This window comes from Dromiciops gliroides, chromosome 3 (genome assembly GCF_019393635.1).
Source record: "Dromiciops gliroides isolate mDroGli1 chromosome 3, mDroGli1.pri, whole genome shotgun sequence".
NCBI classification, from domain to species: domain Eukaryota; kingdom Metazoa; phylum Chordata; class Mammalia; order Microbiotheria; family Microbiotheriidae; genus Dromiciops; species Dromiciops gliroides.
In genome coordinates, this window is record NC_057863.1 from 117954071 (window position 1) to 117968421 (window position 14351).

Here is a 14351-nt window from a genome sequence, read left to right on the forward strand (position 1 = left end):
TGGAATCAACTGGGAAATTCTAGGAAAATTCAGACTGACCCATATTTTATTGTATTCTGTACAAGGAGACAGGTAAGGACATTTAAAGACAATGGAGAATAGGGTCAGGCCAGAAGAACACAACTGAAAGCCTTTAAGTATAGAAATTAAACTGAAGATATTAGTTATATACTAGGGCAAGAAGAGGTCTTAATAACAGAACCAAGGGCTTTGATACTTTCTGTAGAATAGAAACATATGTAAATGGGTAGCTGTGTCCCTCACACTCCAGAGCTGGCTCACAGATCCAGTATGGAGTGATGAGAGACCTTGCAAGTAGGGAGTGAAGGGCCAGGGCAAAGAGCACTCATGGGACTGAGGTTGCAAACTGGGCAAGGAACAACAATAAAGGGAAGTGATTGTTGTGTGGCTCTGACTTCAGGAGCAGAATAGGGTCTAAGATCCAGCCCGTTGTCCAATTTTAGCCAGCAACAGAATAGAGAAAGGAGCTCAGTCCAAGAATGATCCTACAGTTCTATCATTCTTTATCTAGAGAAGTTCCCCTGGCTAACAGCAATTTGGTCTAGCAACAATCTATTGTAGCTCCAAACAGGGACAAGACTGTAGTTGTGTTGCTCAGACCCAAAGAAAGATCAGTCTCTTACAAAATTCAAATCAGAAAAGCAACAATCAAACTTTGCCCTGAGTTTGATAAGGGTACTTTGGTTTCACTGAAACTATGTAGGTACCTAGCTTAAGCCACCCCCACAATCCCTAGAGAACATAGTACTCAGTTTCTACAACAGTAAGACTCTAGGGAATACAAAGCAGGACAGAACAAGACCCATTTTCTTTCTCCAGCAGTGCACAGGTCTGAGCCTAATGTAAAGTACAAATTCAATATGTAAGGCTGGAAGAAAAAGTAAGAAAAAAAGGACCCCACCATAAAAAAAATAGTATCATGACAGTGATATCCAAACAAATATCACACAAATAATTACTTGTAAATATCTTCAAGAAAAACCTCAAATAAAAAGAAAGTTTGGCAACATGTTCACCTAGATTTTGTGGGGTGGGGATGAGAGATACAAAGACACAGAGAGAGAGAGAGAGAGACAGAGACAGAGGCAGAGAAATAGAGAAAGAATGAGTTACATGAAATGAGAAAATTAGATAAAAGAAATGGAAAACAAAAGAGACCTATGGAGATAAATTCTGAAAGAGAATTAACAGTTTAACACAAGAGGTATAAAACTTTACCCTTAAAAATTAGATGAAGAACTAAACTTTCACTCTTTGCAGATGATATGATGGCATACTTAGAGAATCCTACAGAATCCACTAAAAAAACTACTTGAAACAATCAACAACTTTAGCAAAGTTGCAGGTTATAAAATAAACCCATATAAATCATCAGCATTTCTATACATGACGAACAAAGCTCTGCAGCAAGAGATAGAAAGAGAAATTCCAATTAAAGTAACTGTAGACAAGATAAAATACTTGGGATTCTACCTGCCAAGACAAACTCAGGAACTCTATGAACACAATTACAAAACACTTTTCACACAAATCAAATCAAATCTAAACAATTAGAAAACTATCAATTGCTCATGAATAGACAGAGCCAATATAATAAAAATGAGAAATCTACCTAAATTCATTTACTTATTCAGTGCCATATAAATAAGACTACCTAAAAATTATTTTATAGAGGTAGAAAAAATAATAACAAAATTCATCTGGAAGCAAAAAGGTCAAGAATATCAAAGGAACTAATAAAGAATGCACAAGAAAATTGGGCGAGCCATACCAAATCTGAAGCTATACTATAAAGTAGCAGTCATCAAAACTATTTGGTACTGGCTAAGAAACAGAGAGGTAGATAAATGGAATAGGTTAGGCACAGGAGACACAGTAGTAAACATCTTTAGTAATATACTGTTTGATACACCCAAAGACTCCAGTTCTGAGATAAAAACTCACTATTTGACAAAAACTTCTGGGAAAACTGGCAGATGGTATGGTAGAAACTAGGCATAGACAAACATCTTACACTTTATAACAAAATAAGGTCAAACTGGGTACATGATTTATACATAAGGGGTGATTGCATAGGTAAATTAGGAAAGGAAGGATAGTTTACTTCTCAGGTCTATGGAGAGGAGAAAAATTTATGACCAAATAAGAGATAGAGAATATTATGAAATGCAAAATGGATGATTTTCATTGCATTAATTTAAAAAGTTTTTTGTACAAACAGAATAAATACAGTCAAAATTAGAAGGTAGGCAGAAAGTGGGAAATAATTTTTATGGCCAGTATTTCTGATAAAGACCTCATTTCTAAACAACATAAGGAACTAAATCAAATTTACAAGAATACAAGTCATTCCCCAATTGAGAAATGGTCAGAGGATATGAACAGGCAGTTTTCAGATGAAAAAAATCAAAACTATCTATTGCCATATAAAAAAAATGCTCTAAATCACTACTGACTAGAGAATTGCAAATTTGACCAACTCTGTGGTACCATCTCACAACTATCAGATGGGCTAATTTGACAAAAAAGAAAAATAATAAATGTTGGAGAAGCTGGGAAAAATTGGTGGATCTGTGAAGTGATCCAACCATTCAGGAGAGCAATTTGGAATAATTCCTAAAGGACAATAAAACTGTGCATACCCTTTGACCCTGTAATACAAGTATTAGGTCTTTATCCCAAAGAAACCATAAAAAAAGGGAAAAGGACCCACATGCACAAAAATATTTATAGATGATTTTTTTGTGGTGACCAAGAATTGGAAATTGAGGGGATGCCCATGAATTGGGGAATGGCTAAACAAGTTGTGATATACAAATGTAATGAAATACTATTGTGCTGTAAGAAACAATGAGCAGGGGCAGCTAAGTGGTGCAGTGGATAGAGCACCGGCCCTGGAGTCAGGAGTACCTGAGTTCAAATCCGGCCTCAGACACTTAACACTTACTAGCTGTATGACCCTGGGCAAGTCACTTAACCCCAATTGCCTCACTAAAAAACAAAAAAACAAAAAAAAAAAACCAAAACAAAACAAAAAAAAGAAACAATGAGCAGTTAGATTTCAGAAAAAATATGGAAAGAATTGTGTGAATTGATTCTAAGTGAAATGAGCAGAACCAGGAGAACATTGTACATAGTATCAACAACATTGTGTGATAATCAACTGTGATAGACTTAATTCTTCTCAGCAATACAATGATCCAAGATAATTCCGAAGGACTTATGGAAAAAAGAACTGTGGAATCAGGATGCGGATTGAACCATACTGTTTCTATGTTGTTTTTTTTTTTTTTTTTAGGTTTTTCCCTCTTGTTCTGATTCTTCTTTCACAGCATGACTAAGGCAGAAATGTTTAATGTGATTGTACATACATAACCTATATCAGATTGCTTTCCGTCTTGAGGATGGGGGAGGGAAAGGAGAAAAATTGGGAACTAGAAATCTTATAAAAACAAATGTTGAAAACTATCTCTACATGTAACCAGAAAATAATAAAATACTTTTACATGATAAAAAAGATTTATGAGATGAAAGAGAGCTACATTTTCAATGAATACTAAATAAAATCCATCTTGCTCCTAAAAAAATAGATGAACCAGATGAAAGTTGATGACTCCATGAGATAACAAGAAATACAAAAACAAAGACAAAAGTCTGAAAAAATATAAGAAAATATAAGATATCACTTGGTAAAAAAATAACAGATCTAAAAAAAAATCATTTGAAAAGAAATAATTTAAGAATAATGGCATTATCAGACACCTTATGAGCAAAAAAAAAAAAGTCTTCATATTATATCTCAAGAAATTTACAGTGAAAATGCCCAGATCTCTAAGGACCAGAATGGCAATGTGAAATTCGAAAAGGAAAATTTTCAAGAAAGAATTCAAGTAATAAGGAGTTTCAGTCAGGATCATACAAGGTTTAAGTAAGACATAAAACTTAAAATGTTCATGGTGGAATACACATGTGTATATTTATGTCTATAGATATACACCCATAAGTACATATTCATTTGTCATCATGTATGTGTTGTTTATGGAGTTATGGTCTTAATGATATTCATCATTAGTAAAATTAGAAACTCTACATTTGACATCTAATTCCCCAGTACCCATAGAAGATAGGAAGAAATGCAAATGGTCCTAAAGATTACAAAGATGAGATGAGTAAATGAACCAGATATAGTAATAAAATTATTATATATAATATCAATACAATAAGAAAGTTATAAAAATCTGCAAGCTTTTTGACTTTTTTTTGTTCCTTAATCCTAAGTCCATTTTTTCTAGACTATTTTTCACTGTTCTCACCCATATACTTTGAAATCACCAGGAATCAATGTTGTATATATTGACTTGATTAGAAGATTTTGCCTATTTTTTTCACTCATTTCATAAGATATAGTCACAAACATTTAAGGTATATTCATAGAAGTCTTTATTTTGCTATTAATAATGAGGTGAGTAAATGTCCCATAAGATATTTCTTGTTGCATTTGAATGCAACAGATCAAATTCTATCCTTTAGTTACAGTGTTACATGTGGAATCAGGAAGAAAGGTCTAGGTTTAAATACTTTCTCAGACATTTAGTCATTCTGTGACCTTGGGCAAGTTACTTTGGCAATCTATTCCTCAGTAGCCTAGTATTTAAAATGTGGAAATTGGATTTGATGGATTCTAAGGTCCCTTTGAGCTTTAAATTTATGACAATGACAAAAGGAAATTGAGTCATCTTTTTTATTTAGGTCCAGCTTCCTTACATATTTTGGTTTTATTTGTAGCAATACTATCAATGTTGACATAATTTAATTCATTGATTACTGAGTTAACACTTTGGTTCCTGGATAAGTTTTTCATGTTTAGAATAATTATATTTAAAATAAATCTTACAGCTTAAAAATTGGAAGATTCTTCTCTTCTCTTCACTTTTTGGCATTCTTCAACAATCGCCACAAGCACAGAACTGTGGACCATTTATATTTTATTTTGTTTTATTTTATTGATTGACATGTCAGGTCTTTTGTGACCATACTACTGGAGCTGAGAAATTCCATAGTCTCTTTAGTTTTAAACCAAAAGAGTTTTTAAATAACTCAATAAAAATAACTAAATTATTTGCCATAGATATCTGACTTAGGAAGGACTAAAATGTTGCACCTTACTTTATGCTTTCCAAATTCTTTCCTCACATATCAGTGAAGGAAAGCATCATTTCCCAAAGAAATTTATTCTGCTAGTTTAAGAACTTCTCTTTTTCTGTAGTTTGATAATATATTATACTTACTGTCATCTAGAGATTTAAAAATATATCATTTAGATGTTAAAGAAATGCAGGGGTGTTAAAAGGACTTTGCTTCAAACACCTGGATTTCATTCTACATATTGATTGTAAAAGTAAATAGAAGTAACTATTCTGTTGTCAAAATATGTAAACAACCGGAGTTATTATTACATCAATTTAAGCTATAACTCAAGATTTGCTTCAGATATAACAAAAATTTTGATACTTAAACTCCACATATTGACAAGATGTGGTGATTGCACATTTCAACATTCATTTTACATTATAATCCCCCAAAATGTAAAATATAACATCGTTAAAGTTTGATGTCCTTACCTAAACCATGCCTGTGTGTTGACATTGGAGGTAAAACAGTCCAAGTCTTGGTTTTGGGATTGTAACATTCAACTGTGTTCAAGGTCTTTAAGCCATCCCGACCACCAATAACAAAGAGCTTTTCATCAATGACAGCCACACCAAACTGTAACCTTCTGCCATTCATCACTCCTGCCTGGATCCATAAATTGGTTCTGAGGTCATACTTCTCAATAGTTGTAGCACCTGATAAAGCATACAATAAGATCATCACCAATTACCATTAATTAACTATATAGCTCTTGCATGAAACATACTTTACAAATTGGAATAAGAATTGGATCTACCAAACTCAGTCTCTCTTAAAACCAAAATAAAAGCAGTAACAGAGTTACTAAAATTTATTTTCCTGGTATGCCCCTTGTAGCTTTTTGGATAATGGGGTTTGTTTAACCAATATGACTGGTAAGTTTGTTTTATAGTGGTAATAGCTAAAGTACCAGGATCTTGATTGGATTGGCAAACTGCTATTCATGATCCAGTTACTTTGGCTGGTTTCACATGCTAACTAGATATACAGCTTGCCAATCAATTAGAATAGTGATATGTCTGAGTTAGGGAAAGCTTTATAAACCAACACTTTATAATTAGATTCTGTTGAATTATGTATTCTACTTCAAGGGTTTCTAATGAAAGATATTAATGACAAAATATATTTCATAAAAGTTGAGTTTCACCATAACAAAATGGATTAGATGTTGCCTTTTAATTGATATACTAAACACTAACTCTCAAGCGGCTTTCCAGTTCAGTTGAAAGTTATTTTAACTTGTATTTATTATCATTTTAGAGTTTAAAAAATTATTTTAATTATGTGACTGATACATAGCCTAAAACAGAGATAGAAATTAATTTTTTACTAATTATGACATCTCTAAATTAAGGAACTTATATGATTAGGGATGTAATATATAAGTAAAATGATACAGGGTACAATAATCTCAAAGAATGGCAATAGCGGTAAAAAGTAATCTCACCCATGCTTAAACTTTTTAAAAGTAGATCCTATTAATCATATTGTATAGACAAATGTTTACTTAAAACATATTGGTAAATATTTAGATGATTGACTGTAAGTTAATTCACCACTGATAAACAGTGATTAAGCAGAACTAAGAAATTTCAGTATTTTACTTTATTGTTCAGATTTATATCTGGTAATATTTCATCCAAAATGATTAAAGATCCCTCCTGAGAGAATCAGTATCCCTGCATTATTTCAAGTAATCTTTGAATATGTTTACTATTTTAAAAGTTTAAAATTCTTTGTAAAGCAATAATTTCAGTATTCATTTATCTCTCAAATTGGGATATCGATAAACAGGAATGCACATACAAATACCAAATATCATGGTATCAGTGTTTTTGGTTTAGTTGAACTAAAAGTAAAAATAAATAATATTAATTTCTATTTAAGTGTACCTGAGTTATAATAACATAGAAACTCAACTGGGTATATTAAATCCTTTGCTAGTTTTCAGATATTATATAAAATATGAACTAATTTCCACATTCAATTGACTGAAGTGATTTTTTTTAGTAGTTCTGAATTTAAAATTGAAAGTTGCATAAATGAATTAATATCTTGATTATACATAACAATAAGGAATCACAATGATCTTTATATATAATTATCTGATGAGAGTGCATATTAGTATGACATAAAATGAAGATAATTATTTCAATAAAGGTTTATCTTCTTATGAGGTATTCTATTAAAACTAAAATCCTCATGTATACAAGTAGAATATTTTCTATATTGGACCTATTCTAGAGTGAACTAGTTTATTGGACTGAATTATACTTGAAAGTTTCTTTTCTGATTATATATAGAATTCCTTCTTTTCTCTTCAATTTAGCATATTTCTGTGTCACTGAGGTACTGTGGTTAGATTTCTCCTCCTGATTATAAAGAAAATATAAGGCCTTTTGTGATTACCCTCTCAAAGGAAAGATGGCAGGAAGTGGCATTGGCTTTTGCACTTCACAGAATAATAGAATTAAAGTGGGATTGATCCTTTAAGGGAATATTGCTTAACATCCTACTTAATATGCCTCTACCAATGCAGGTCAAAACCTTTCCTGCAATAGTCTCAGAGCATTTCCTTGGGCACTGAGGTTAAATGACTTAAGTTCAAACAGCCAGTGTATATTAGATGTAGCACTTGACTCCCAGTCAAGTTATACTCCTACTGAATGATTGTTCTATATGTATAGGTATAAATGTATGTATATGTATATAGCTCTGCATACATTATACATGTATATGAGAGGTAACATGGCATAGTGAATATAGAACAGACCCAGCCCAGTGGGCAGGAAGACCATCATGCAAACCCTGTCTTTAGCATATACCTAAAAAAGGTCACAATCTCTCAGTTTCCTTAGGCAACTCTCTAATACTATATATTTCAAAGTAGGTGCCAATCTGCATTCCTTGATCAAAATTCCTCACTGGAAAAAAATACCACTCATAAGTCACCAAGATTTCATTAAGTGCTTACTATGTACAGTCACTGTGCTAAGTGGTATGGAAACAACGAAAAGCAAAATCAGTCACTGTTTTTAAGGAGTTCACGTAACAATGGATAAAACAATATGCAACATGCCAAAACACACACACACACACACATATATGTGTATATATATAAAATATGTATGTATATATATACATATATAAGTGTGTGTGTGTGTGTGTGTGTATTCCATATGATCACTTTGAATGTCTATGTTATGGGGTAGCTAGTTGGCACAGTGGATAGAGAAGAGGCCCTGGATTCAGGAAGATCTAGGTTCAAATCTGACCTCAAACACTTCACACTTACTAGCTGTGTGACCCTAGGTAAGTCAATTAATACTCATTGCCCTGCCAAAAAAAAAAGAATATCTATGTTTTCAGGCATTTTGAGTCATGCCCTACTCTTTGTGACCCCATTTGAGGTTTTCTTGGCAAAGATACTGGATTGGTTTTGCAATTTTTTTTCCTCCAGCTCATTTTACAAATGAGGAAACTGGAGTAAGCTGGGTTAAGTGACTTGACCAGGGTCACAAAACTAGTAAGTTTCTGAGAATAGATTTGAACTCAGGAAGAAGAATCTTCACTCCAGACCCAGTACTCCATCCACTTTGTTACCTAAATTTGTATGTATATCTATTTATCATTTATCTCTTTTTCTCTCTATCTTCATGGCAGAACTTAAATCTCAGTCTTCCTGACTCTAAGGCTGGTTCTATATTAGCTATGCCATACTACCTCTCATATATGCATACATGTATAGATGCATACACAAATGCACATATTGTGCCTGTATGTGTGTATGTGTATAGATACAAATGCATATACATGAAGATATGTGTATATATGTATAGGCATATATACATGTACATAAATACATTTGCATATATACACACATGTGTTCTATACACACATATACTTACATAAATATTGTACATGAAAGGTAATCTCAGAGTGATTACTGTACACAAAAGTATTGCACAATGCTCAGTATTCCCTCCCTATATGTTATTCTATAGGAAACTCACCTTGTTTATCCCTACTTGTAGCTTTATACAGAATACATTTTAGATGACAAAATTTTCATAAAAGATTATTAAAATACCAGTTAATCAGATGAGTAGATACATAAATAAGCCTTTATTAAGTACTTATTATAAGTCAAGCACTAGGTGAAAGATATGTTAAAGTAACATTTTACTTGCAGTTTACCTTTAGGAAAAAAAATCACATTCTTAGTTGTGTGTATTTCAGACAAATTTATGTTTGATCTGACTCAAATAAAACAGTTTCAAGTTTCATGTATATTGTATCCCACCATTTGTATATAAGTCCATTGAGAAGTGGATATCTTACTTTTCAATATGTATCCTAGAACTTACAGCAATGCTTTGTACGTGGTAAATACTTAACAAATGCTTCATTGATTCAGTCATTTCACTAAAAATCATTATTACTAGAAGAATGGCTTTTTACGCATGGAAGAGTATTCTTCAGGAGTGAAAAGTTTGCTGTAATTAGATTATAAAACCAAATCATAAGATAACCTGAGTGGGAAATGGCCACATATACTAGAAAATAAAGAAATAGACAGATATATTGTATATATAGTCTAAAATCAGAAAGTAGAAATGATAAAAGCACTACAAAAATATCAGTTCCTCAGGCTGTATGCTTCCTACTGTTTAACATATAATATGTGGATCAACAGAAATTAAACTTTATTATACACTTTTGGGTGTGTTCCCATGTTCCTCTCCCCATATATACATTCATGTATCTGCAAAATTTTATCTATATTTACCTATATCTGTAAAATTATATTGCCCACTCAACTAGCTCATACTCAGAGCCTCAAAGCAACCCAGCATTCCTTTCACTATAGCATGATTTATTTAAAAAAAAAAAGAATATGCATTAATGCTTGGAAACCAAGTCTACCTTAGGAGAAGACTGCTGCCCATTGCTGAAATAAGGGGATAAGGCAAAAGAAAATTATTCTTGAGGGTAGGAGAAATCAAAAGAATAGAATATACATCTCTGGAATTTATATTCATGTTCACTTACAGATCTTCTAATCAATCAGTCAACAAATCAACACACATTTATTAAGTACCTACTTAGGTTCTAAGGCATGTTTAGGCATTGGGGTTACAAAAACAAATTATGAGTAAAAGTCCCTACTCTCAGAGAGTACACAGAACACATATGAAAATACTGTTAATTGTTTATTCTTCTAATGTATATACTCTTCAAAATCAGATTCCTACTTGAGTATAAATCTTTAAATGACAAGAAAAATATCTTAATGAGGTCCCCCCCCAAACCTTGGTTTAATGCCACTACAGATAAACATGTGGTAAATACTTTTTGAGAGTGATAATGATGTTAATGGTGATCAGCAACAACTCCTGAGCTGAGAAATTCCCAAGCATCATAATGAGTCTATAAATACAGAGTAAGCTAAATCTTGAAGTTATTTCTTCTACCATTGAGGCTAAATAACCCTTTTGGGGAAAATTAAATGATAAAGAGAGCAAAAAGATTGTTGCCAGGGAATTTTGTTTTCCATATTTTTAATAAATGTTCCTTGAACATAAATTCTAATTTAAAGACAATTTCTTAAATAAATATTACAGTCCCATAATGAATAAGTTTCCAGGAAACAAATCATTTCCTGATTTGATTTTTACTAAAATATTTCAGGATCAGATATACTTGCCCCTCTTCATTATTTAGTTGAGCTTTTCTAGCCTTTATCTGAGAATTGCAGGCACTTTGAGGAATGAGTAGAAAGGATGCCTAACTTGATGGTAGTTTCTCCCTGTATTATTAAATGCTTGCCTGAAATCCTGGTCAGTAATGCCTTATCATGGTTGCAGTGACTTATAAGATTGTCCTAATGCCCTCATCTAGATTATGTACACTAGGAAGCCTTTGCACCTTTGGCACAGACAGCTACTGCCACAAAGCAATATTAACTGAAAGCCCTCAAGGATTCTTATATCCATGTTGACTTATTTCAAAAGTATAGTTGAAATTAGACTCACTTCAGGCACTGTGTATAGTTTTCCTAACCTAGCTCTAAGTCTTTTACTTTCTACTCTCTCTGCCAGCCTCTATTGAGCTAACAATTTAAATCAGCTCTAGGAAGTTTGTCTTTCCTTGCCAGTCTCTTGACATATACTCAGTGGGAGCATGATCAAGCCTATGCACATGTACCACCCCCTACCTCATGCCCCCTCACACAGTCTCTTGGTCCCCTGTGGGGCTGTATATGAGAGTCTTATTGTGTCAGAGAGCTGCATTCATTAACATTTTGTGCACATTCATAGCCAACATGATCAAACAGAATTTATTAAGTACCCATCAGCACATGATACTGTGCTGGGCACATTACCAAAATGTATTTATTTAATATTCATGTGCATTCATGATGTGCTAGGTTCTATACAGAAAGTATCCATATACTCTGACTGCTCAAGGCCAAAAATCACTTATTGGTTTTTGAGTTGAGAGTGAAAAGAATTTGATTTCTTTTTCCTCATTTTTCATCTTTTTTTTTCTTCCCACCATTATAACGAGTGATCTTGCCTGGTGATCCCCTGGGGACTTTGCCTATTTCTAATGAACACAAAGTTCATTCTAAATAGATAAAAGGGGGAAGGAGGGGAGTCTCAGTTCTCCTGAAGATTAAGTTTGGCTTTTTCTCACTATTTTGCAAGAATGATAGTGGTTTTGTGTCAAAGGAAATTTACACAGGTCATCATGTATTTCCAATAACAGGTAGCATCAATCCAATTTTAAAATACTTTTAGCAAATGGAGCACAATGACATTCCTTAGATTCTCCTTGAAAAATGTTTTTCCTAGTCTCAAAATGTCTTTAAAGCAAAACATGCAGCATAGGGTTCTTTTTTGCCTCCCCAAATCTTACAGACATAAATACATACAACAAACCTCAAGGTGTTAGACTAAAAAAGAAATGGTAGAGGAAAAAGTACATATGTATAAATATACATAGGCACTTATCTATTTATATGTACTTTCTCCTCTACCAATCTAGATACCAGAGAGAGTAGCTCCAAAGTATAAAAACTAGCCCAAATTTCATAGAAAAAAATCCAAGAAAGGAGGTAACAGGAGAACCCGGGTCTTAAAAAGAAATTGTGGACTGATACAAAAATCAGAGCAAGAAGGAAGATTAAATAGAGATGATATTACCAAGGCAGGTAAATTTGACCTTATATTTATCTTTGAGACTTATTACAATGTAACTTATGACTGGAATATGGTTCTAGATTAACACTTTTTATTAAAAATAAGTAGAATGCATGAAAGAATATAGGAAATCAGAGTTGTAGTTTATATTAAGTATAATTATGTGGGTAAATCCAGAATTGAGCATAGGAGAATGTGTAGGCATGGTGGAGAATATTTGGGTGGTGATCAAGTGAGACAGAGAGACTATTTCCATCATAGTATGTTAGAGACCATCTATACAGAAAGAACAAGTATGAAAACTTCAGTAAATAGATAATGTGATACACAAAGACATGACAGAATAGTGGTGCAAAATTTGATTAAGACTTCTGTTGTATCTCTCTCTCTGCCAAAACCAAGTGCATAATAACTTTTTCATGTGTCTTAGTAATGATTTTATTTTTCAAAAATTAGAGGATCTAACAAAGAGAAATTCTTTTATGGATCTAATTCCCATCAACAGTGAGATTTGTTGGGATAGAAAAATGGGAATTTCAGGGGAAATGATAAGTAGGATTTCTGATATATAAAGAGAGGAATCCCAGGAATAGTTTGATAAACTCCCTCAATTTTGAGAAAACATTAGCAGAGGCAAAAGATGAAAAAAAGTGGTCTAAAAGTAAAAAGATAATTAAACAAAGAACAAACCAACGTGTGTGTATATGTGCACATGTACATGTGTGTATACATGTTTACATGCATACATATGTACACAAATGTGTGTATGTGTACATATATACACACCTATACATACATACATATATGGGGGGAGAATGGATGGATAGGGTAGATAGAAAATGAATATAAAAGTGGGTCACATTACCACAAAAATAATTTTAAGAGTATTAGAGCTCATAAAGAACTGAAACAAGTAAGGAAAGCTAATGATAGCATGAGGAATATTTTGCTTGTTTCTGTTTTATTTTTTAATTATTGAGGAAGAGAAGGGAATTAAAAGAAAGGATAATAAGATGATAATTTCCAGTGAAGAGAATATATTGTTTTCTTCTTTTTCTTCTGTTTTTTTTTTAATTTTCCCTAAAAGGAAGATGACTTGTGGAATGGGGGAAGGGTACATAAAAACTGGCTAGTAGGAAGTTGAGCTCAAGGTAAGTAAGGAGATATTACGATAATACTTAATTATTTTAATAAATTTTAGCAATTTGACTCAGATAATTATATTCCAAAGTATTAAAAATGTACATGTGATGTCTACGCATGTTAATAAAAGATTGTGGAGAATAAAATATGAACACAGGATTGGGGAAGGAGAAATCATTTTCTGATTTTCAAGACATGGAAAATAATATATTTTTATTTTTATTTTGTGTAATCTTTTTCTTTTTTTGTAATATTTAAATTCTAGATGAGTGAGCTTCATCACTGTCTCCAGAAACTCATCTTCTTGAAAGATCACATCAACTATGAAACTCATACCTTCTTAGTACCCCGTGCCTCCCTCTGATTATAGAGAGTGCAAGATGGACAATAGTGAGCTCCTCCTATATCTGTCAGAAAGGTGTCCATGGCAGCCATTTCATAATTTCCAACCCGACTGTACTTCTCTGGATTTCATCATGTCCTTCCCTCCCCCCCCCCTTTTAGCTTCTTTTAAATGTGTTATTTTTATGTGAATTTTATGTGTATTTCTTTTTATGTGTTGTTTTCTGCCATTAGACTGTGTACGCCTCAAGGATTGTCTTTGCCTTTCTTTGCATCCTCAGCACTTAGCACAGTACATGGCACATAAAAGACATTTAATAAATATTTAAATACATGATTGACTGAGCTTGACTTCCAATCCCAGAAAAATTCTAGAATGCATTATTAAGAAGAAATTTAGTGATATTCTAGAAAAGGAAGGGGCAATCATAAATATTCATCATGGCTTCA

At 32.8% G+C, this 14351-nt stretch overlaps 1 protein-coding gene across 2 annotated transcripts in view; it reads right to left on the reverse strand.

Annotated features, from left to right (window-relative positions):
* KLHL1 (kelch like family member 1) overlaps positions 1-14351 on the reverse strand; it is a 556455-nt gene that overhangs the window by 119529 nt on the left and 422575 nt on the right. For both annotated transcript variants that reach the window (XM_043997789.1, XM_043997788.1), the window contains one exon: positions 5643-5867. In XM_043997789.1, the coding sequence (XP_043853724.1) occupies positions 5643-5867 (225 nt within the window). The remainder of the gene's footprint in view (positions 1-5642; positions 5868-14351) is intronic.